The sequence below is a fragment of the Chamaea fasciata genome, unplaced genomic scaffold (genome assembly GCF_029207755.1).
Source record: "Chamaea fasciata isolate MVZ Bird 193981 ecotype frontalis unplaced genomic scaffold, bChaFas1.0.hap1 SCAF_40, whole genome shotgun sequence".
Lineage (NCBI taxonomy): Eukaryota > Metazoa > Chordata > Aves > Passeriformes > Sylviidae > Chamaea > Chamaea fasciata.
In genome coordinates, this window is record NW_027094125.1 from 412,270 (window position 1) to 436,882 (window position 24,613).

Consider the following 24,613-nt stretch of genomic DNA (forward strand, 5'->3'; position numbering starts at 1 on the left):
TGGGATCTCCGGGGCTTTTCCTCCCCCTTGAAAACCGTAGAGTTGCTCAAAATGGCCTCTTCTACGAGGTTCTGCTGTGGGCATTTGTCCTCCCTGGTCTCCATCCTCAACTCCTTGTCTGGGGGAGGAAGGACAAGGAGAGGATGGGATTTGCCTCCGTGCCAGAGGGAAGATGAAGGAGATCCCCTCAGTCCATCCCCAGCAGGATGGCGTTGGCAGCGGGGTTGTCCTGCAGCCGGGGCCAGGCTGGGCTGGGGGATGGAGGAGGAGAGAGGGGGAAAGGGGCACTGACTATCTCCTGACCTGTCAGGATGTTCTGGGGCATCTTCCTCTTCCTCGCAGCCTTCTCCATCCAGCCAATGTCTAGGAATGGGAAATCCTGGTTTGGGGTGAAAACAAGGGATGAACACGTTGAGTTTGAAGGTCCATCTGCCCAAGTCAATCTCTACAGGTCATTGGGCATCTGGGGTCCATAAATCTTTCCACACACCAAGATTCAGCCCTGAAAACGCCTCCCAGGAGTTCCCTGTCTCTGCTCTCTCCCCTTGGGTGTTTGGGGGTTCCCCCCATCCCAACTGCTGGGGGTCACCCTTGTACTGTGGGTCCCCGGTCTACTTGGTCCCTGCCATCCCCAGACTGCTGAGAGTCCCAGGAATCTGAAGAGTTCCCCCCTTTTCCACCTCCCCGCTTAAGGAATGTTGGAGGATGTTGGGTCCTGGGGTCTTTTCTCCCCTTATTCTCTGCTTTGGGGTGCAGGGGGTCCAAGGAGTCCCCCCTGCCCCTCTCCAGGCTGTTGAGGGTCCCGCCAATGGCGGCGCCCCCCCTCTCTGGGCTCCCCACTTTGGGCTCCTGGGGGGCACAGGGCTCTGCTCCTCCAGGCTTTCTGGGGACCCTGGGTGGGGACTTCAGCCCTTGGGGCTCCTCTCAGGAGACTCACAATGGGGGGAACGCAGAGAGGGCTGGGGGATCCCAGCAGTGACATCACTGGGAGTGACTGGTTTGTACTAGGGTAACTGGAAACCTACAGGGGCAACTGGGACTGACTGGGAATGACTACAAGCATGCTGAGGGCAACTGGGCTATACTGGAAATGTCAGTGACCGTAATGGGGGCACTGAAACCACACTGGGAACAGCTGGAATCATGCTGGGGAGAACTGGGACCATGCTGGGGGCAAGTGGGAGCAAGTGGGAGTGAGTGGGTCTACAGTGAGGCAACTGGGCATGACTGGGAGCGTCTGGGATCATCTATGGAGTGACTGGGACTATACTAGGGGTAACTGGGTGCAACTGGGATCACTCTTGGAAGAACAGGGAGAAACTGGAACCATGCTTGGGGCAACTGAGATCATACTGGGATCACAGTGGCAGCAACTGGGATTGCACTGAGGGTGACTGGGAGGGGCTGTGAGCAACTGAGATGAGGCTAGAGCAACTGAGCACAACTGGGAGTGACTGAGAATGTGCTGGGAGCAACTGGGATACACTGGGAGAGACTGAAACCACAGTGGGTGTAAATGGAAAAAGCTGGAACCAGGCTGGATGATATTGAGAACAGCTGTGCCCATGCTGGGGTCGTACTGGGATCCTACTGGAACCAGATTGGGAGTGACAGGAAAGGTGCTGGCTGTGACTGGAACCTTGCTGGATGTGACTGGGAGCAACTGGGCCCACACTGGGAGAGATAGGGAGTCACTCTCGGCATGACTGGAAATCATACTGGGAGTATCTGGGAGTGACTGGGGTCATACTGGGGGTGACTGGAACCATACCGGAGGTAACTGGGTGCAGCTGGGATCATCCTTGGAGCCACTGGAATTACAGCATGTGTGAATGAATCCTGACTGGGGGTTACTGGGATCTACTGGGCCCATGTTGAGATAAAATGTGGACATACTGGGAGCAACTGGCATCAACCTGAAGGTACTGGAACCATGCTGAGGGGACTGGACCACAACTGGAGTAACGAGAATAATACTGGGAGAAACCGGGACCACACTTTGGGAAACTGCCAGAAACTTGGATCATGCTGGAGGCAACTGGGAAAGACTGGGATCATTCTAAGGTAACCAGAACCACACTGGGCCAATTGGATAAACTGGGAGTGTCTGTAACCATACTGGGGGGAATGGAACCACACTGGGAACCATGCTGGCACCATGCTGGCAGCAACTGGGAGTGAGTGGGATCATCCTGAGATGAACTGGGCCTATTCTAGGGACAAGTGGGATCATACTGGGAGCAACTGGGAACAACTGGAACTTTACTGGCAGTAACTGGAATCATACTGGGATCACAGTGGGAGAAGCTGAGCCCCTCCTGGATGAGATTGGGATCACATTGAGGGTGACTGGAATCATACTGCGAATGATTGGGAGTGCCTGTGAGCAGCTGGAATCATGCTGAAAGTAACTGGGTGAAACTGAGAGTGACTGGGAGCATGCTGGGTTTGACTGGAATACACTGGGAGAGACTGGGAGCCATGAGGATCATACTGGAGGGTACTGGGGTCATGCTGGCATTGACAGGGAGCAACTGTGATGTCACTGGGGGCCACTGGCATCATACTGGGAGTGACTGGCATCATACTGGGATTATAGTTGGTGTCAATGGATCCTGACTGGGGGTTACTGGGAGCCACCAGACCCATGCTGAGAGCCTACTGGGAATACCCTGAGAAGAACTGGGACCAACTGGGATGTACTGAGTGACTGGAATAAAACTGGGGGCAACTGAACCATGCTGAGGGAACTGGGAGGGCCTGGCAATGACTACAGGAATATTCAGGGCAACTGGGATAGACTGGGAGTACCTGAGACCATGCAGGTGGTGACTGGGACAAGAGTGAGAGTCACTGGGAATGTGCTGGGGGCAACTGGGGGTGTGTGTGAGTGACTGAGGCCCTGCTGGGAAAGACTGGCATCATACTGGGAGGGACTGGGACAATACTAGGGGCAACTGGGAGAACTGGGAACACACCAGTAGGAAGAACTGGGAGCAACTGGGACCCTGCTGGGGGAAAATTGTATCATAATGGGGAATAACTGGGAGTGACTGGGCTCGTACTGGGATCCTACAGGGAGTGAGGAGAAGTGACCAGGATCATACTGAAACATTAATTTGGAAGAATTAAAGATTTTAGTTAAACCAGATATTGCTGAAGTAAGACAGATAGATTTCCCTTTTGATAAGCAGAAGCCAGATTTAAGGAACTGATAAATCATGAGGCCTGTCAACTTATGTTTGTGTATTCTGACTAATCAATAGGCTTCAAGCAGGACAATGAATTCATAAATCAAATACCCCTGGGAAAACAGGATTCAGTTGTCACACAACACTAAAAGGTTAAAAAGTCAAAGCGAAGAAGACTCACTTACTTCATCATTTTGAGACCCTGCCCCATAAAAAGAACCACCGACCCATTTCAAAGAACAAACCACGCATGCTTAATAGCTTTTAGCTAATTACCATACGAGGCGGGGAATGGGATGTACTAAAGTCATGAATACACATTTGTGTTTTGGGTATTCAATACTTCTGTACATAAAAAGACCCTGTGATCTTCTGTGAGCGCGTGTGTTTGGGAGCTATCCCGCACGCTGCCCGGCATCGTAATTAAACATACACTTTCTAACTTTAAACTGTTAGAGAGTTTTTTGTCCGTCATAGTTGGATATCGGCGTTAGGGCGATATTCATATTTTTTTTAATAATTCAATACTGGGACTGACTGGGCTCATACTGGGAGTGCCCAGGAAACTGGAACCACACGGGGGGGACAACTGGGCTCATCCTGGGAGCAGCCACTGCCGGCACCGGGAGCCCCGAACCCCTTTCCCGGCCATCCCGCCCCTCCAGCCCCAGCACCCCCCAACGGGGTCCCGGCAATCCCAGGGGTCCCCCCCCTCTCGGGGTCCCCGCTTTGGGCTCCTGGGGCTCTCCTGTCTCTGGGGTCCCGCTCAGGGGGTCCCCAAAGCCCGGATCTCTGCCGGGCTCCCCAAACCCGGTGTCCCCCCGCCGGTCCCGCCGCTCCCCACGTGGCCCCGGCAGAGCTCGGAGGGCCCGGCCCGGGAAGCCCAACCCCCACCTGGGGGGACCCGCATTCCCCCGCCCCCCGCCGGGGCTCTGCCGACACCGGGACCCCCCAAAAACACCTCCCGGGGACCCCCCCGGGATATTTGGGGCGAGGTCCCCGCTCCCAGCGCACCTGCGGGATGGGGCCGATGGTCCCGGGGGGCTGCGGGTTCAGGGAGCGCTGCAGCCGCCCGGTCCCTCCTCTGCTCTTCTTCCTCCCGCTTCCCGCTGCCGCTCCGCCTCTTCCTCCCTCCCTCCGCCTCCTCCCCCGTTCCCGGACCCCTCGCAGCCCGCGGGGCGCGGGACGAGCGGGGATGGAGCCGGGAAAGGTCGGAACGCAGAGAGAGGTGGGGGGGGGGGGGGATGCCAGGAGTGGGAGTGACTGAGCTGTACTGGGATCATACTGGGATCCTACTGGAAGCGCGCAGGAGCAGCGCGATGCCTCCAGCCGTCCATGGGGCATCCAGGTGGGATCCTACCACTACAGGGTTGTTTTTTCCTGCCCATTTTAGGGTGTTTGTGGGACCGTAGCCCCACAAGCCCCTTTAAAGGGTTGATCATGACCCCTTCCAGTGACATTTTTAAGGGCGCCCCCATTCCAAGCCCCTGTGGGGGATGTTTTGCCCCCCAGGGTGGATTTTTGGGATTCTCTCTACCATCGCCGCTTTAGGAGCCGCCGCTGTTGTCGGTTCCCAGGATAACTCCCCTGAAAAGGGCAACACCACGCCCGTTGGTTCCGGCAGCGGAGCCCTGGGGGGTTGGTTGGGGGTACCGGGGGGATTTGGGGATCTCGGAAGGGTTTGGGGGTCCGGGTGATGCCGATGATGGCGATGGGGACCCCGTGCTGGGTGTAAACGTGTGGCGGTTCCTGGGGTGGGGGGGTTCTGTGGATCCCAGGGGTTTATGGGGTCATGGTGGATCTTTGGGGGTTCCGGAGGGGGTTCACAGGGGTCCCGAAGGGGGGATTAGGCGATCCCAGGGGGAACCCAAAGGCTGTTTTGGGGAACCTGCCGGTGAGAAAGATGGGGACCCCGTGCCAGGTATAAACCTTCTCAAGGGGGTCTTGGGGGTGTTGGGAGGTCCTGTGGGAATTTTGATGTTCTGAGAGGGTTTGGGGGGGATCTGTATGGGTTTTTTTGGTTTTGGGGAGCTTTTAGAGTGTCACAGACGTTTTTTGGACTGCAGGGTGGTTGGGGTGTCCTGAGAGGGTTTGGAGTATCCCGGGAGGTTTTGGGGGTCCCTGGGCGATGCCGGTGACAGAGCTGGGACCCCGTGCCGGGTCTGAACCTTCTCACTGTGCACGGGCAGCGTCAGCGTGTTCAGGGACATCCTGGGGGCCCGAGGGGTCACCCCCAAATCCCCGGGGACCCCAAATGCTCAGGGACCCCCTGAACTCCCCTCAGCGCTGGATCTGCTGCAGGCAGGGGGGCACCAGCACTCAGCCCCCACCCCCCACCATCACAGGGGGGCAGGAATGGGGGAGGGGCACGGACAGGTCGGGGGGACCCCCAAAGTCCTGGGGGAGGGGACACGGGGGGACTCCCAGGAATCCCCGGGGGGGGATGAGGGGGGACCCAGGAGGAGCTTGGGGGGGCTGGGTGGGTCATGGGCGGACCCCCAGGAGTCTTGTGGGGGTGGGGAGGGCAAAGAACAGGGCCACCCCCAGGATGGGTTTGGGGGGAAACCGGATAGGAGCTTCCATGGCAGTGGGATGGGGATGAGATCTGCCCGTGGAATTCCCCATGGGAATGGGATGGCAGGGAGATCCATCTACAGAATTCCCATGGGAATGGGACAGCAGTGGGGTCCATCATTGGAGGTTCCATGGGAATTCCCATGTTCCCAAATTTTGCCCTCCCAAATCCCACATTTCCCAATCCCGCATTCCTATGGGAATTCTTCCCTCCCCCCCTTTGGGCCCCAGTGCCTCCTGCCCATATCTGACACATTTCCGGAGACATTCCAGGCAGGTGTGCCCCAGGGAATTTGTGAATTCCTCAGATTCCATCTCATGTTCCCGGCGCCTCTTGGTGACCTGGGCAGCGCCGTCGGCCACCACGAATCCCGCCCCCCCCCCCCCCCGGATCCCTGTGTTGTCGGGGAGAATGCCAAGAGTGGGAGTGACTGGGCTGTGCTGGGATCCTACTGGGATCATACTGGGAGTGAGTAGGAGCAGCGCGATGGCTCCAGCGCTGGGGCTGGGGGCGCTCCGGCGGGGGGAGGGGGAGTGGGACCCCCGGCCCCGGGACCCTGAACCGCCATTCCCGGCACCGGAACCCCCCTGTTCCCCTTGTCCTGCACAGGGTCCCCCCTGAATCCCCCATTTCTGAATACCAGGACCCCCTGCTCCCCTTTTCCCGGCCATCCCATGACTCCCAGTCTCCGGACTTCCTGTATGCTTGACCTGGGATGCCCTGGAATGCCTTGGACCTCCATTCCTGCCTTTCCCAGCCCCCAGCCCCTTCTTTCTTCAAAACCAGAGATCCCCTGGAACTCCCTTCTTCTTCTCCAAGTCCATGTCCCCTCATTTCCCTGACCCTGAGACCCCCCTGCACCCCCATTCCTGAGAACCGAGGTGCCCTTTTACCCCTTTGCCCGGCCCTGAGACCCCCCTGCACCCCCTGATCCGGCACCAACACAACCTTTTCCCAGCCACCCCGCCTCTCCCAGCCCCCAGAGCCGCCCTTTTCCCTGACCCTGGGCGCCCTGGGCCCCCAATCCTGCATTTCCCAGCCACTCCTTTCCTCACACTGAGGAGCCCTGGCACCCCCATTGCTGGGCACAAGATTCCCTGGACACCCCATCCCACCTCTCCCACTCCCTGCACCCCCTTTCCTTGACTCTGAGCCCCTGAAGCTACTTCAGCTGTCCCAGCTCTTCAAGTCCCCCCTTTCCTTGGCCTCTTGACTCCCCTGGATCCCCAAACTCCCACTTTCAGCCCCCCAGCTCCCCCAAATCTCCATGTCTCCCCGCTTCTCCACTCCCTGCAGTACCTGGAAGTGGCGCTGTCGGAGCCCGGCCTGGGGATCCCCCAGTCCTGGATTGTGGGGATGTGGACGGGACCCCTGCGAGCGCTGGGACAGCGAGCGGGGCCGGATGGAGCCACAGACACCGGGGATGGCAGCGGGAGCTGAGCTGGGATATTGGGATAGGCAGAGCTGGATATTGGGATAGGCAGAGCTGGGATACTGGGATAGCCAGAGCTGGGAGATTGGGATAGACAGAGCTGAGATATTGGGATAACCAGAGCTGGGATACTGGGATAGCCAGAGCTGGGAGATTGGGATAGACAGAGCTGAGATATTGGGATAGGCAGACCCAGGACACTGGGATAGCCAGACCCAGGACATTGGGATAGCCAGGCCCGGCTCAAGGAGAGGAACTGGCTCGTGGCCGACGGTGACCTGGAGACAGGGCCGGTACAACCAGAGCGGGGGAGTGGGGGGAGCCGGGGGCTGGGCTGGGATCTGTGGGAATGGAGGACTCTGAGGGGCTGGGATGGGATCTCTGGAGATGGGGGCGGATCTCTGGGGCTGGAATGGGAATCCAGGGAGCTCCAAGGGGCTCTGTGGGGCTGGGACACAACTCCATTGCTCCGTTCTCTCCTCATTCCCAGGTCTCCACACGGTGCAGGTGGTTTCCAGCTGTGACCTCCTGACCAATGGAGCATCCCTGGATCCCACAGGTACGGCTATGACAGATTTCATCTCCTTCCAGCTGGGATCCAGGAGCTTTGCGGTGTCCCACGGTGCCACCTGGATCCCCCAGAGGTGCTGGGAATCCAAAGGGATCATGGTGGAGCAGATGATGCGTTACCTGGGACACACCATTATTGAAGAGCTCCCAAAATACATCAGATATGGTTGGGAGGCTCTGGAGAACAAGGGTGGGTGTGAGAGGGGAAGGGGAATTCCTGTGGGAATGTAGGATTCAGAAATGGGGAGACTTGGGAATGCAGGAATTCCCATGGAATTTCCACGGCATGACCCCACTCTCATCACAGTCAGGTGACAATTCCATGGATGGATCTCCTCTCCAGCCCACTGCCATGGGAATTCCATGGGCAAATGATTTGAATCGCTGACCAATGCGATGACAGCAGTGAGATGAGAAGCAATCCCTGCTGGGATTCCATGGGCCATAAATGCCAATCCTTTCCCCAGGCCGGCTGGGGAGTGCACTGAGCCCAGCACGAGCCTTTCCTTGGCTGTTCTCTGCCCTGCCCGGGGCAGGAGGGCACTGCCCGAGCAGCTTTGGTGGCCCCGGGCACCCGGCCGGGCTCCAGCCACTGCAGGTGGCTCCTTGGGAATGTTCCAGAGCAAAGCTTAAAGCAAACAACAGTTTCTGGAGGGGATTGTCCCCCCTTGGCCTGTGCTGGGAGCCCAAGGGCAACAGCCCGGGCACAACAGCGCAGAGTGCTGGAGCTCAGTGTCCCTGGGCCAGGCCGTGTTCCCTGGCTGTCCCCTGTCCCTCAGTTCTGCCCTGTCCCTCAGCTGTCCCCTGTCCCTCAGCTGTGCCCTGTCCCTCGGCTCTGTGGGGCCGCGGGTGGCAGCCCTGGGGCAGAACAACCCTGAGCCCCAGCTGGGCCAGTTCCCCCAGTTCCACCCCAGGGAAGGCCCAGGTCACTCCCAGCATGGGCCCTCTGCCTCCCAGTCACCCCCAGTGTGATCCCAGTCACTTTCAGTTACACTCAGCATGATCCCGGTATGATCCCAGCATGGTCCCAGGTGTTCCCAGGTGTTCCCATCCCAGCATGGTTCCAGTCACTCCCAGTATCACCTCAGTGTTGGGGGTCGAGTGTAGTTTTTTTTTTTTTGTCCTTTTCTTTTCTTTACTCCTTACCGGTGGAATTTTTTCCCATTGTGTTGCTAAGAGGCACTGATGGCTGGGTGCTTGAGACAGGGCAGGGAGGGGAAACTCGAAATCATTTTCTGATCTGAGCCTTCAGAGGAGAGTGCTGTAGCTGCTGTTTGGGGAAAAGAACTCACTGCTGCTGCAGAAGTCCAGCTCGGTCCTGTTTCTTCTGGTGTGGGGTGAGCCTCTGCTCCTGGAGCAGCCACTGACCTGGGGCCCGGTTATCTCCTGCCTTACTAACCCAGGGCCTGTTGCCGTGCTGGGAGCGGGGTCGCTCCTGTCCCACCCCTGATGCTTCTTGGGCCCTGCTCTGAGTCTTTTGGGGCTGCTCTGTGGCCCGCACTCCCTGCCTGCCGGGACCTCCCGCGTCTGCAGCCTCAGCTCCGGAGTTTGTGGTCCAGCCCTTCCATCCCTTCATCCTCAGCTCTGCAGTTCCCCATCCAGCCCTTCCATCCCTTCAGCCTCATCTCCGGAGTTTGCCATCCAGCCCTTCCATCCTTTCCCCTCCGGTCAGAGCCGCCATCCCCTCGCGCTCCCCGAGCCCGCCCCGCTGCGCTCCCTGCTCCCAGTGGGTGCCAGTCCTGGGCCTGGTGTATCCCGGTGTATCCCAGTGTATCCTGGTGTATCCCAGTGTATGCCGGTGTCCCAGTCCATCCCAGCCTGTCCCAGTCCATGCCGGTCCCTTCCCGGCAGCCGCTGCCCTTTCCCGCATCCTGCCCCTCCCGCCCCCGGAGCTGCCGCCGGACGTCCCCCAAGATGCTGCCGGGGCTCGGGGGCTTCGTCTGCCGGGGCTGGGGCTCGGCCTCCGCTGCGGGAGAAGGTGAGGGGGGTCCCCGGGGCTCGTATCCCCCCTCGGAGCGCCTGTGACTCCCCCATGTCCCCCCAGGCCGGGCTCACCCCCTTTTCTCTCCCCACAGCTCCTGACCCAGCTCCTGCTCCCCCCTGAGAGGGGCTATGGGGAGCCCGACGGAACCCCCTGGAATCCCCATTCCTGGGAACTGGGACCCACCCGCATCCCCTTCCCCAGCTCCGGGACCCTCTGCATCCCCTTATCCTGCACCGACACCGCCCCGCACCCCCTTGCCCGGGGATCCTCCTCTCCCAGCCCCCGCATCCCGTTTCCGCACGCCCGGGGAGCCCCGGAGCCCCATTCCCGGCCAGCCCGGGGCACCTCACCCCCAGGCCTCCCTTTCCTGGGAAACCCGGGCTGGGCACGCGGCTCTCCAGCCGCTCTGCGATTGATGATCACTCGAAGGAAAGGGAGAGCACAGCAGAGAGCGAGGGAAGGAGATTGGGAATGAGGGATCGGAGTCCCCGCGCCCAGTCCTGCTCTGCCGGGGGTGGGAGCCGCAGCCGCAGGAAAAAATGGATCCGCGGATGGCGGCGCTTCCCCCGCTTTGGGCCGATGCCCGCGGGTTCCCGGCACAGTTGGAGCGCAGGCGCCGGGAGTTGAGCACAGCCCGGCCCGGGGGTCCCGCAGGGCGTGGCCGAGGAGGGTCCCGGGGGATGCCCGGAGGGGATCCCGGGGAATTCCCGGGAATTCCGCCGTGCGCTCCCCTCGCCCCCCGCGCTCCCTCGGGCACTTTCGGATCTGCCCGGCGACCGGTGACGTCACTGCACACTCGGGCTGCCATTGGCGGGCACCAAAGAGGGGCCCCCCAAACCCCCATTCCTGGGCGCCGCCATCGCCCCGAACCCCCATTCCCGGCCATGGCTTCCACCCTGCACCCCCTTATCCGGCACCGACAGCCCTGCACCCCTTTCCCGGACATCCCGCCTCTCCCTGCCCCCAGAGCCCCCTTTTCTTTGACATAGAGACCCCCCGGACCCCTATTCCTGCCCATCCCGGCACCCAAGCCCGTCCTTTCCTCAACACTGAGTGAATTATTAAAAAAATATGAATATCGCCCTAGTGCCGATATCCAACTATGACGGACAAAAGACTCTCTAACAGTTTAAAGTTAGAAAGTGTATGTTTAATTACGATGCCGGGCAGCGTGCGGGATAGCTCCCAAACACGCGCACTCACAGAAGATCACAGGGTCTTTTTATGTACAGAAGTATTGAATACCCAAAACACAAATGTATATTCATGACTTTAGTACATCCCATTCCCTGCTTTGTATGGTAATTAGCCAAAAGCTATTAAGCATGCGTGGTTTGTTCTTTGAAATGGGTCGGTGGTTCTTTTTATGGGGCAGGGTCTTAAAATGATGAAGTAAGTGAGTCTTCTTCGCTTTGACTTTTTAACCTTTTAGTGTTGTGTGACAACTGAATCCTGTTTTCCCAGGGGTATTTGATTTATGAATTCATTGTCCTTCTTGAAGCCTATTGATTAGTCAGAATACACAAACATAAGTTGACAGGCCTCATGATTTATCAGTTCCTTAAATCTAGCTTCTGCTTATCCAAAGGAAAGTCTATCTGTCTTACTTCAGCAATATCTGGTTTAACTAAAATCGTTAATTCTTCAAAATTAATGTTTCACTGAAGACACCCTGGAACCGTATTCCCAGCCATCCCGGGTTTCCTTGCCCTGTCATGGGAATGCGTACACTGGGGATGCTTGGAACTTCTTTTTCTGAGTACAGGAACCCCCTTAACTCCACCCATCCCAGATCTACACCCCCCACCACCCCTTTTTCTCAACCCTGGAAGCCCCAAAGCCCCTTCCCTGCTCTCCCAGCTCTCCCCGTTGCCCTTTTCCTTCAGCCGTGCCCCCCCAGCCCCCAAATGTCCGTGTCCCCCCAGTTCTCTCCCTGCGCTCCCTGCCCATGGCGCTCTTGGAACCCGGCCCGATCTTCCCCCAGTTCCTGTCCATGGGCTCCCTGGATGGGATTCCCTTCCAGCGCCGCCACCGCCAGCGGGGCCGGGCCGAGCCGCAGCTGCCAGGGATGGTGGCCGGAGCCCAGCCAGGATTTTGGGATGGCCAGAGCCGGTACAACGATCGGCACCGGCACAGGGCCACCAGGGAGCTGCAGATGCCGCAGGAGCGGCACAGCCAGAGCGGGGCTCAGCGCGGGGAGCCGGGGCTGGGGGATCTGTGGGGCTGCCACGGCACCTGTGGGGCTGCACTGGGGATCCCTGGGACTGCGCCGGCACCTGGGCTGAACTGGGGGACCCTCAGTGGGTCCCACATCCCCCTGTGCCCCCTCTCCCACCCCCTTCCCATTTTTCCCCCCAAACTTAAGCTCCCCCGAGCTCGGCCTGGAGTGACCCAGCCCATAGCCATCGTGTCTTGGTTGGGAGGAGGAGGAGGAGGAGGAAGAGGAGGGACAGAGAAGGAGGAAGAGGGGGAGCAGAAGGACCTGGAGGAGGCAGAGGAAGCACCACGTGCATTCCCCGCTCCCTGAATCTGCAGCTCCTTCGCCCGGACACCATTGGCCCCATCCCGCAGGTGCCCGGAGAGAGGGAGCTCGCCCCAGATATCCCGGCGGGGTCCCCGGGAGGTGTTTTTGGGGGGTCCCGGTGTCGGCAGAGCCCCGGCGGGGGGCGGGGGAATGCGGGTCCCCCCCCAAGTGGGGGTTGGGCTTCCCGGGCCGGGCCCTCCGAGCTCTGCCGGGGCCACGTGGGGAGCGGCGGGACCGGCGGGGGGACACCGGGTTTGGGGAGCCCGGCAGAGATCCGGGCTTTGGGGACCCCCTGAGCGGGACCCCAGAGGCAGGAGAGTCCCAGGAGCCCAAAGCGGGGACCCCGAGAGGGGGGGACCCCTGGGATTGCCGGGACCCCGTTGGGGGGTGCTGGGGCTGGAGGGGCGGGATGGCCGGGAAAGGGGTTCGGGGCTCCCGGTGCCGGCAGTGGCTGCTCCCAGGATGAGCCCAGTTGTCCCCCCCGTGTGGTTCCAGTTTCCTGGGTGTCACGATCTGCTCACACAAGCAGGGTTCGTGGTGGTTCGTTTTAGGGATCTCAGAGCGCAAAAGACACAGCGGGGGACAAACTCAGTTTACTCAATCACAAATGCACCTTTATTTAGTGCCAACAAATGCGATAGTGGGGAGAGAAAAGAGAATAGTAAGAAAGACAGAAAAAGAGGGGAAGGGGTTTATAGCTACCAACATGGAGGGTCGAGTCCTCGAGGCTTTTGAAGATACCTATAGACGTGAGTTTCTCTAGTGGGGTGATCACAAAAGTGAGCGGGGATCTCCAGGGTTTTTATAGTCCTCTCCGAAGCGACAGGCAGTTGGCCAAACAGGTGGGGGAAATCATTGCAGTGTGTTCATTTCCATCAAACACACCTGCAGGCAGCACTTGGCCAACATCCCACCTCAGCCAGGCCAGAACTCCTGTGTTGAGATTTTAGAAACCCTTTTAGGGGTTTCAGTCTCTGTCCTTGATGATGGTCGTGAGGCAGATGAGGGGTCTTCGGACCGTCTCTTACACTGGGGACTCCCAGTATGAGCCCAGTCAGTCCCAGTATGATCCTGGTCACTTCCCTACACTCTCTGTAGGATCTCTGTTGCTTCCAGTATAAACCGAATAAGTCCCTATTATTCTCCATTATGATACAATTTTCCCCCACAGGGTCCCAGTTGCTCCCAGTTCCTCCTACTACCGTCTGTTGTGTTCCCAGTTCTCCCAGTTGCCCCTAGTATAGTCCCAGTCCCTCCCAGTATGATGCCAGTCTTTCCCAGCAGGGCCTCAGCCACTCACACACACCCCCAGTTGCCCCCAGCACATTCCCAGTGACTCTCACTCTTGTCCCAGTCACCACCTGCATGGTCTCAGGTACTCCCAGTCTATCCCAGTTGCCCTGAATATTCCTGCAGTCATTGCCAGGCCCTGCCAGTTCCCTCAGCATGGTTCAGTTGCCCCCAGTTTTATTCCAGTCACTCAGTACATCCCAGTTGGTCCCAGTTCTTCTCAGGGTATTCCCAGTAGGCTCTCAGCATGGGTCTGGTGGCTCCCAGTAACCCCCAGTCAGGATCCATTGACACCAACTATAATCCCAGTATGATGCCAGTCACTCCCAGTATGATGCCAGTGGCCCCCAGTGTCATCACAGTTGCTCCCTGTCAATGCCAGCATGACCCCAGTACCCTCCAGTATGATCCTCATGGCTCCCAGTCTCTCCCAGTGTATTCCAGTCAAACCCAGCATGCTCCCAGTCACTCTCAGTTTCACCCAGTTACTTTCAGCATGATTCCAGCTGCTCACAGACACTCCCAATCATTCCCAATATGATTCCAGTTGCTGCCAGTAAAGTTCCAGTTGTTCCCAGTTCCTCCCAGTATGATCCCACTTGTCCCTAGAATAGGCCCAGTTCATCTCAGGATGATCCCACTCACTCCCAGTTGCTGCCAGCATGGTGCCAGCATGGTTCCCAGTGTGGTTCCATTCCCCCCAGTATGGTTACAGACACTCCCAGTTTATCCAATTGGCCCAGTGTGGTTCTGGTTACCTTAGAATGATCCCAGTCTTTCCCAGTTACTCCCAGTTGCCTCCAGCATGATCCAAGTTTCTGGACTGTTCCCATTATCATCCAGCCTGGTTATAGTTGTTTCTGTTTATTCCCACTGTGGTTTCAGACTCTCCCAGTGTATCCCAGTTGCTCCCAGCACATTCTCAGTCACTCCCAGTTGTGCTCAGTTGCTCTAGCCTCATCTCAGTTGCTCACAGCCCCTCCCAGTCACCCTCAGTGCAATCCCAGTTGCTGCCAGTATGATCCATTATGATCCCAGTTGCCCCCAGCATGGTTCCAGTTTCTCCCTGTTCTTCCAAGAGTGATCCCAGTTGCACCCAGTTACCCCTAGTATAGTCCCAGTCACTCCATAGATGATCCCAGACGCTCCCAGTCATGCCCAGTTGCCTCACTGTAGACCCATTCACTCCCACTTGCTCCCACTTGCCCCCAGCATGGTCCCAGTTCTCCCCAGCATGATTCCAGCTGTTCCCAGTGTGGTTTCAGTCCCCCCATTACGGTCACAGACCATTCCAGTATAGCCCAGTTGCTCTCAGCATGCTTGTAGTCATTCCCAGTCAGTCCCAGTTGCCCCTGTAAGTTTCCAGAAACCCCAGTACAGACCAGTCACTCCCAGTGATGTCACTGCTGGGATCCCCCAGCCCTCTCTGCGTTCCCCCCATTGTGAGTCTCCTGAGAGGAGCCCCAAGGGCTGAAGTCCCCACCCAGGGTCCCCAGAAAGCCTGGAGGAGCAGAGCCCTGTGCCCCCCAGGAGCCCAAAGTGGGGAGCCCAGAGAGGGGGGGCGCCGCCATTGGCGGGACCCTCAACAGCCTGGAGAGGGGCAGGGGGGACTCCTTGGACCCCCTGCACCCCACAGCAGAGAATAAGGGGAGAAGGGATCCCAGGACCCCAACACCCGCCATCATCCCTATATGGGGAGGTGGAAAAGGGGGGAACTCTTCAGATTCCTGGGACTCTCAGCAGTCTGGGGAGGGCAGGGACCAAGTAGACCGGGGACCCACAGTACAAGTGTGACCCCAGGCAACTGGGATTGGGGGAACCCCCAAACACCCAAGGGGAGAGAGCAGAGACAGGGAACTCCTGGGAGGCGTTTTCAGGGCTGAATCTTGGTGTTTGAGAGGTTTTTCTGGACCCTTGAGGCCCAATGACCTCTAGAGATGGACTTGGGCAGAGCAACTTTCAAACTCAATGTACTCATCCCTTGTTTTCACCCCAAACCAGGACTTTCAAAACCTTGGCCAGGTGGAGGAGGAAGCTGCGAGGAAAAGGAAGATGTCCCGGGACAGCCAGGCAGGTGAGGAGGAAGTCAGTGCCCCTTTCCCCCTCTCTCCTGCTTCATCTCCCAGCCCACCATGGCCCCCAGCTGTAGGACAACCCCACTGCCAACGCTGTCCTGCTGGGGATGAACTGAGGGGATCTCCTTCCCCTTCCCTGTGGCACAGAGACAAATCCCATCCTCTCCTTGTCCTTTCTTCCCCAGACAAGGAGTTGGGGATAGAGACCAAGGAGGAAAAATCCCCATGGCACAACCTTGTGGAAGAGGCCATTTTTACCGGCTCCACATTGCAGGAATCCGACGGGGAGGAAAATCCCTGGAGATCCCACAGGAAAAGAGGCTCCAAACCCATCCCAAGCTGTTCTGAGGCTGAAAGGCACACCCTGCGCCAGGAAGGCGGCCAGAGATCAAGTCAGGGCTCTGCGCTTGTGGTCCATGAGCAGGTTCATGATGAGGAGAAGCCCCACATGTGCTTGGAGTGTGGGAAGAGCTTCAGCCAGAGATCCCACCTGAGTAGCCACCAGCGGATCCACACTGCAGAGAGGACCTACGAGTGTCCCCAGTGTAAGAAGAGGTTTCAGACCAGCTCCATTCTCCTCAGGCACCAGCAGATTCACACAGAGGAGAGGCCCTTCCGCTGCCCCGACTGCAGAAAGGGCTTCAAGCGCAACTTCCATCTTCTCAGACATCGGCACATCCACACTGGGGAGAGACCACACGAGTGTGGGGAATGTGGGATGAGCTTCAGCCAGAGATCCCACCTGATTCACCACCAGAGGATCCACACCAGGGAACGGCCGTACGAGTGTGAGCAATGTGGGAAGAGCTTCCGCCACAGCTCCAACCTGATCCATCACCAGAACATCCACGCTGAGGAAAGGCCATATGAGTGTGGGGAATGCGGGAAGGGCTTCAACCAGAGGTCCAAACTGATCATCCACCAAATGATCCACACTGGGGAGAGGCCCTATCAGTGTCCTGAGTGTGGGAAGGGGTTTCAGACCAGCTCCAGTCTCCTTGTGCACCAGCGGATTCACAGAGAGGAGAGGCCCTTTCGCTGCCCCGACTGCAGGAACAGCTTCAAGCGAAAGTACGACCTCGTCACCCACCGGCGCATCCACACTGGGGAGAGGCCCTACGAGTGTCCCCAGTGTGGGAAGAGCTTCACCCAGAGCTCTATCTTGACCCGACACCAACGGAGGCACCATTAAGAGAAGCCCTGTGAGTGCCCTGACTGTGGGAAGAGCTTCCTGCACTGCTCCAACTCCATCCCCCATCAAAGGACCCACACTGGGCAGAGCCCTGGATCTCCACAGGCACCTGGATGAACACAGGGTCAGGAACATCTACTGGGACTCTGATCAACAATGTAAATGAATTGAGAAGAGCGGATTTTTTTTTTAATTTACAGCCCAAAAAATCTGTTCTGCTGTGTTTTTTCTTCTGATGGCATCAAGACAAATTGGATGATCTTGGAGATATTTTTGTACCTGATTAATTTCTCTGATCTTTCTATAAAACACCCAGAAGTGGATTAAAAATAAGCAAAATTAAGTGAAGAGATCTAAAGCTGAATCATTTTACCTGGATTTGAGTGTGAATTTGTGATTCAGGGAATATTCAGGAGGGTTTAGGTGTTCTGGGAGCACCCTAGCCAAGGGACATGGCTATGGTCTCATAGTTGTTGCAGCAGAACATGTCCACTTGAGCCCATCTGTTCTCCAGGAATTCCAGCTTTCTGTCCCTGTCTCTGGCCTGGATCTCCGTATTGTTGGTGTCCCCCGCAACGTGCCCAAATCACTGCTGAAGTGCCCGAGGTGCTCCTGGCTGTGGATGTTCCTGTCCACCAGCCTCTCCTGGTCAGTGCCATAGGGGCCTGTGAGGAGTTTCTGGGACTCCTGGTGGGACTGAGAGAGGCTTTTGTGGCTCTTGGTGGCATTTGTGTTGCTGGGAGGAGGTTTGGGGGCCTTCTGGGGGGGGGGGGGGTGAGGGAGTTTTGGGGTGCTGGCAGGGCTGTGTGTCTTGGAGAGGATTTGGGTGGATCTTGGGGGAGATGGGAAGGGGGAATTGTGGCTTTTGGGGTCATTTATGTTGCAGGGAATGATTGGGGATGTCCTGGGCAGGAGCTGTGAGGTGGTTTGAGGGGTCTGGGAGTGGGTGTGGAGCTGGGAGGGGGTTTTGGGGAAGTTGTGACTCCCCCAGACCCCCAAAGCTCCCACCAAACCCTGTCCCATAGATGCTGCCGGGGTTTGGGGTCTCCATGTTGGGATTTATCCTCCTGGTCCTGCAGGAGAAGGTCAGGGGGAATCCCCAGGGCCCGTGTGTGTCCCCCCAGAGCGTGTGTGACCCCCCATGCCGGTGTCACCCCCTTTTCCCTCCCCACAGGGCTCCTGCCCCAGCTCCTGCTGCCTCCGGGGGGAATTTGGGGAGGGGGCAGAGGGGGTGCGCAGCCCCCGCCGGGGGATGACCCCGGCCCAGCCCCTTTGTTTAGCACCAAGCTGGGCTTGGGGCCGCAGGGGGAAGAGGCCCAGGGGAAGCAGATCCTGCAGGTGGGACAGGGCTTGGGCTCAGGGCAAGGTCCTGCCCTGCACACCTGGCTCAGGTGTGACCCTGCCCAGGGAAGGGAGCGGGACATTCCCATCCCCACAGATCAGGGCTGGGAGCAGCAATTGGAGCATGGACGTGGGAATACTGGCAGTGACTGGGACCACACTGAGGGTTACTAAGAGTGACTGGGAATGACTGGTGCATGCTGGGGGTAACTGGGATATACTGGGAGTGTCTGGAATGATTCTGGAAGGGACAACACTGGGAACAACTGGGACCATGCTGGGGGCAACTGGGAGAAGCAGGGTGTTACTGTGTCTGTACTGGGGGCCACTGGAATCATTCTGGCAGTGACTGGGACTGTACTAGGGGAAACTGGTGCAACTGTGATCATACTGGGTGGAACCGATCTGACACTAATGGGGGACTGGGATCCCACTGGGAGTGACCAGGAGCAGGCTGAGGGCAGCTTGGAACATGTTGAGGGAAACTGGGATATACTGGGAGCAACTGGAATTACCCCAAGGGTGACTTAGAGTGGCTGTGGGCCACTGGAATCATACTGGAAGCAACTGGGAGGAAGTGGGAGTGACTGGGAGCATGCTGGGGGTGACTGGGATATACTGAGAAAGACTGGGAGTCCCTGGGACCATACTGGGAGTGACTGGAACCATGGCAGTGGCCTGGGCTGGGTGCTGTGGGGCCTCAGGGTGCAGAGGGAGCACTGTGACCCTGCGGGGCCTGCTGGAACCAAGGGGACATTGTGACACTCTGGGCCCGCCCTGCCCGTGGGGTGTTCCAGGAGCCCCGGGGTGCCCAGGGCAGCAGAGCAGAGCCCCTGGCTCAGGGCCTCTGTTTCCTCAGAGCTGGAGCCAAGGAAAGATGGAAGTGGCCCCTTAAAGAAACCCTCAAGTTTCCTGCAGTGGCTTTCATTTATTCCCTGCACGTTTTCCATTGGAACTCCGTCCCTCTGGAAGGGACACACACAAACCAAAGCCCCTCCTGACACCCCTCTCTGGCCCTCTGGGCACGGGGCAGCTGCTCTCAGTTGGCAGCAGGGCTCCCTGCACTCCCACAGGCTCCACTCCTGGGGAACTGGCACCACGCAGGAACAGCCCCAGACCCCACAGCCCGGGAATTCTGCCCCTGACCAAAAACACCCACCCAACCTGACAGATCCAGCCATGCCCAAGAGGATGCTGAAGCCTTTGACCTCCCTGGGGATGACCTGGCTGGAATGAAGGCTGAAGGCTCTGACAGAGGACAAAGAAAGATGAGGGTCAAAATGAAAGACCTGAATTCATCCCACAAAGAAAGGAAATGGCTCCAAGAGATTTCTTGTCTTGGGGAATGGTGAGTATAACAGAACATGGTGTGGCCAAGAGGAAGAGCTGCTGCTCCAACACCATTAGAGTAGCATCTTTCTAAGTGAAGGCAGATTAGGGTATTTTTGTTCTTATCACCTGTTTACCAGGGCAAGCATGTCCATGGCATGGGAAGCACCAGAGAGATCCCTCACCACCCAACTGAGAGCTGCCATCTCTCCTTCAGCCACAACATCCTCTAAAGTGCCTCTGTCCACGAATTCCATAACCAGCCACAGTTCCTTAAGGACAAGGTAGCTCAAAGAAGAAAAGAGTGGCCTGGAGATCAATGTGCACAGCTAAATCACCTCCTGGAAAAGGCTCCAGCTGAGTCTTGTTCTCAGGTTACTTGTAAATGAAAACAGAATCAAAGGGAGAGACATTCCTTTGAAGCCAAACAGCCCTTGGAATCTGCACAGTCTGAATGAGAAAGGCCCATCCCTGAAAAAGGAGATGTCTTAGATGACAAACATAGGAGAAAGGCAGTTTAGAACCAGCAGAGATGAATCTGGCAGCAGAACACAGCCCATCAGCTGGGTCACCATCCTAATTCATCAATGCCACCAGGAGCTCTAAGAACAAGGCAAGGCAACTTTGACAGTTCTCCATGGGAGGGAGTGAGGGGCAGGCAAGGCAAGCAAGGCATGGCCAGGGAGGGGAAGGCAAGGCAAGGGAGGGGGAGGCAGGGCAAGGAAAGGTCAGCGAGAGGCAGGCAGGTCCAGGCAGACAAGTCAAGGCAAGGGAGGAGTAGGCAAGGCAAGGGAGGTGTGTACAGGGCATGACAAGGCAGGGTTATGCCAGGCCAGGCAAGGGACAGGAAGGCAAGGCAAGGCCAGGCCAGGTGTGGGTAGAGCAGGCAAGCAGAGGAAGGGGGAGGCAAGACAAGGAAGTCAGTGGGGGCACAGAAAGGGAGGGTGTGCAAGGGAAGAGAAGTGAGAGGTAGGCAAGGCAAGGCAGGGGAGTGGAGGGGACAGGCAAGGCAAGGGATGGGTCTGCAAGGCGAGGTAAGGGGGAGGAAGGCAGTGAAAGGCAAGGCTGATATTGGGACCCCTCTGGGTTTGGCTCCTCCAGAGCACACAGTGGGTCAGACCCTGGGCTGAGGGAAGGGGTCCCATGTAAACCCAGCACAGGCATTGCTCTTTGAAGAGGGCAGGGAGAAAGGAGAAGAGACTTTCCTGTCTCCAGAGATTCCCCCCTCCTCCTTCAGCAGCCATACCCCAATCAATCACTGCCAGAGTTCATATGATCACTTCCATGCCAGGGAGCACAAGGCACTCAAAACTGAACCCTGCCAGAGCCCAGCCCTGCCTGCCCATTTGGAGGCTGTGGGGGAATGGAATTTCAGTAGGAGTTGACCCACTAAGATACTTTGCCACTTGTGGGTTTCTCACAGCCTTAGAAGTTGTGTGAGATGTCTGTCCCAGCAACTGCTCACCCTTCAAATGCACACAGGTGCCTGGGGGCAATTCAGCTTCCCTGCAATGGTGGCTGATTCCCTTTGAAACAGAAGCTGTTGCCTTTTCTGGTGTGCTTAACTCCCTTCTAACCACTAGAAAGTGGGTGAGTAAAGGAAATGACCCTGGGGGAAGGGATCAAAACCTTGGAAAAGGATGAAATGCATCTGAATTACAAATGAAATCTATTTCATTCACTTATTTAGTACTAAACTATTAATACAAAAAAGCCATGTTTCTGAGCTGAAGCTACTCACACCCTGGAAAATTTTTCGGTTGCTTTATTATTTAAAGGATGTTCCCAGCCTGTGGAGCAGCCCAGTTCTCTGCCACTCTGCCCATAGGGTAGAGCACTCCCAGCTCCCCCAGGAGCCACAAGAGAACTGGGAGAAGGGCCCCTGGGAGGGAATCTTGGGGTTCCTTTCAGCAGGATCCTTTTGTAGCTTCAGGCTGGGGTGGGCAGCACTTCCATCTGCAGCTTCCATGTGCTGCTCCAGCAGCTGCTGCTGGGGGCCCTGAGGGAAGAGGCCCCAGGAGGGATGGAAATGCTGCCTGGACAGCAGCAGCCAGGGCCAAGAAAGAGCTTTGCCTTCCTGGCTGGTGCAATGAGGCTCCTTTCGTGCAAGAGGAGGCAAAGATAAGGTCAAGTTCAACAGTTCAAGGAAAAATGTAGAAAATTGGAAGCCTCTGAATAAACTACACACATTCATCTGTTAGCTCTTCAGTGTCAGTCCTTGTGAAAAGCCTTTCCAGATTTCTTTTGGATTCCAGGGCCCACAGCTGGGCTTCAGAGTTCAACTGATTTGTATTTTCCAGGTTTTTAAACAGAGCTCTGAATTGGGCAGCTCTTGTCATTTTTCTTCTGCTCTCCTGATGTTGAAAAATGTTCCGTGCTCCTGTAAGCCACATCTGGAGGGGTGGTTGGCAACCACGGAATCCTCGGGGAAAGCACCTGATTGACTTCAGGGCCTGGCTGGAGAGCTCAGCCTGAGGACAGAACTGTTCCAGATGCCTCTGTCCATGTCCAGCTCCTCACAGCTGAGTCCCTGAACACACAGGGTGGTTTATAGGGATTGATTTTCCCCTCCTGTTCACGTGGAGGTGATTCTGGGAACCTTTAGAGGAACATCTGACCAGTCCCTGCCCCCATTCCATTTTATTCTCTCCACTTTGGAGACAGCCTGCTGGGTTTGACATGGAAATTGGTGGTGTCTCCCCATTGTTCCCTCCGGCCCTCAACTGTAACTTGTATTAAACACTGCAAATGGCCTCATTTGTCTGGTGGGGAAGATGTGAAGTGGAGAAAGTTAATAGGATTCGTTTTCATGAACCTTGTGCTAGTAAAGAAAAATGAGGTTTGTCATTTTGGGGTGGTGCTGAGTGTTGGGATTTGGGAGTTTATTACTTGCTATAGTTATTATTATTTATTAGTGTTACTTTTCATTGGTAAGCCTTTCAAATCGTAGACATGATTAACTAAAGCTGGATGTCACTCACTCGGAAAATTCCCGTGCTTTTCCCACTGGGATTAAACTGTACAGTGGACTCCAAGTTGCCAGTAGCTTCTAAAGAGGGACAATCCTGTTAACGGTGGGTTTGGTGTGGTTTGGAGCTGGGGAAGGCTCTCATCCCCTCCCGGAGATGCCCCAAGCCCGCTCTGCTGCCACGTCTGCACTCGCGGCCCCTCACGGCTGCCCTGCCCTGGGGACATGGTGGGACCCCGCTGCTGCCAGGGCTGAGGCTCCTCACGGCCCCTCAAAAACCCTCATGGCTACACAGAACCTCTCCTGGCCCCTCACAGCCCTTCATGGCTCTTCATTCCCCTTCACATCCCCTCATGGCCCCTCACTTCCCCTCACAACCCCCACAGCCCCTCACTTTCCCTCACAGCCCCAGGCATGGGGCTCCTCCCAAAGGAGAGGGGGTCGGGCCCTGCTTGTTCTCCTTTCATTTCGGTCCCTTCCCAGCCATGAGTCAAGAAAGGCTGAAATGGAGCCTTTCCCCAGCCTTTCCCTCTGCGTTAATTGCGGCTGAAGCTCTGTGCTGGCGCTGGCCCCAGCGCCAACATCCCCGCAGCCCCGCCGGCCTTTGGTGTCCCCCCGTGTCCATTCCCTGTCCCCGAGGCCCGCCCGGCTCTGGCAGCAGCAGGAGCCGCAGCGCAGCGGGCGCCGGCCCGGCCCGGCCGGGGCTCCCGGGCAGGAGCAGCAGCAGCGCCGGCCCCTTCCCACCTGCTCCTGCCTCGCCTTCCAAGGCCTTTGTCCAGATCAGTTCTGGACTAGAGCAATAATCACCCACCAACAGCCCTGATTCCTCAGGGCCCGCCTGTGCTGCCCTGACCCAGCCTCCAGAGAAAGAAAGGATTGGGTTGCAGCGCTGTTTTCAGCACTGTTTTACTCACCCTGAGTGACAGCAGGAGGCTGCTGCTGCCTTTGCCTTGGCAATTGGAGATCATGGCTGCTCTTGTCCCTCTTCTGCTTGCCACTTGAAATTTTATTCATAAAGCTGCAATTGCCTATTTTGATCAGTGCCACCCAGAGTGCTGTCATGATGGCAAACTCTGGCATCATGAGCAGCTGATCTCCAAATGTTCACACGTCCCTGAGCACAGTGTTGAGGAAAATTAAAGCCACACAGGCCACATGTGCAGCACTCAAACACAGCCCTGCTGCTGGTGCTGCTGAAATAGAATCAACTGACAGAGGCCATCACAGAAATTGCCTCTGGCCTGTCAAATAAAGTGAAAAAAATCCACCAGGAGAAAGAGAAAGAAGAACTTCCCAATTCACTTCATTGCTTCCTCCAAGCAGCAACAGAAAGTGGTGAGCAATGCCCAGAGGTATTTCCAGCTCTGCTGATCCCAGCTGGAGCCCAGCCTGTGGCCCAGGGCCAGCGGGAACCTGAGCCCAGCCCGGGGAGCTCCCGCAGTGTCGGGAGCTCAGCGCACGCGGGGCCAGGCCCAGAGCCCCGGGCACGGCCGCCCATTGCGGGGCAGCGGCGCAGGCGGAATGTCCTGGGCCCAAACCTCCTGCTCCTGCCACACAGCGCCCATCCTTCTCCCCCTGCTCCTCCTCTCCCAGCACGGCACAAATTCCAGCTTGGAGGAGGCTTCCCAAGACAGGGCTCAGGCTCCTGTTTCAGCCTGAGTGTCCCTGCAGAGGAACAGGGCATCTTTCAGGCACTTCCACAAGCTCAGGCTTCTCGTTTCATGAGGCATCTGGGATGACAATTGTTTCGCAGAAAGACAACAGCCGAGGGAATGGATTAGAAATGATTAGAAAAATATGACCCTTCTTGCAGACAAACTTCACCAAATCATTCCCTGAATTTCTCCTATTCCAATTCTTTCAGTCATCTGTTTGGAGAGGTTGAGCTTGTTCTGGTGCTTATCATGAACTGGCTGTGCTCTTGATTTAAATCAGTGCATGAGATGTAGAATCATCAAAACTTAACACAGAAACAAACTCTCCCTGTCAGCCCATTTTCATGTTCTAGATCACTTTCAAGGTGTCCCTGGGGATGTTGGAATGATTATCACACAAATCCCTACTTCTGGATGCAGCCTCTGGAGATTCTTTCTCTGCATTCAGCCAGGTTTGCATTCTCTAACCACTCCTGGTACCCTGTCA

General features: G+C 57.1%; 1 protein-coding gene and 1 pseudogene across 4 annotated transcripts; both read left to right on the forward strand.

The window, feature by feature from the left end:
* Nucleotides 1-24,613, forward strand: part of LOC136303664 (zinc finger protein 208-like) — a 179,681-nt pseudogene that overhangs the window by 71,574 nt on the left and 83,494 nt on the right.
* On the forward strand, nt 4,492-10,830 carry LOC136303682 (MAPK-interacting and spindle-stabilizing protein-like). 4 transcript variants are annotated; one of them, XM_066207275.1, is made up of 6 exons: nt 4,492-4,539; nt 6,074-6,234; nt 7,689-7,757; nt 9,014-9,105; nt 9,351-9,746; nt 9,844-10,830. In XM_066207275.1, the coding sequence occupies exons 1-6, from the start codon at nt 4,511-4,513 to the stop codon at nt 10,225-10,227; spliced, it is 1,131 nt and encodes a 376-aa protein (XP_066063372.1). In that variant the 5' UTR covers nt 4,492-4,510; the 3' UTR covers nt 10,228-10,830. The 4 variants fall into 4 exon arrangements, 2 of the variants coding, with proteins under 2 accessions (XP_066063372.1, XP_066063371.1); XR_010724274.1 differs by lacking the exon at nt 4,492-4,539 and having other exon boundaries at nt 5,688-6,234; nt 8,076-9,105; nt 9,558-9,746; XM_066207274.1 differs by lacking the exon at nt 4,492-4,539 and having other exon boundaries at nt 5,688-6,234.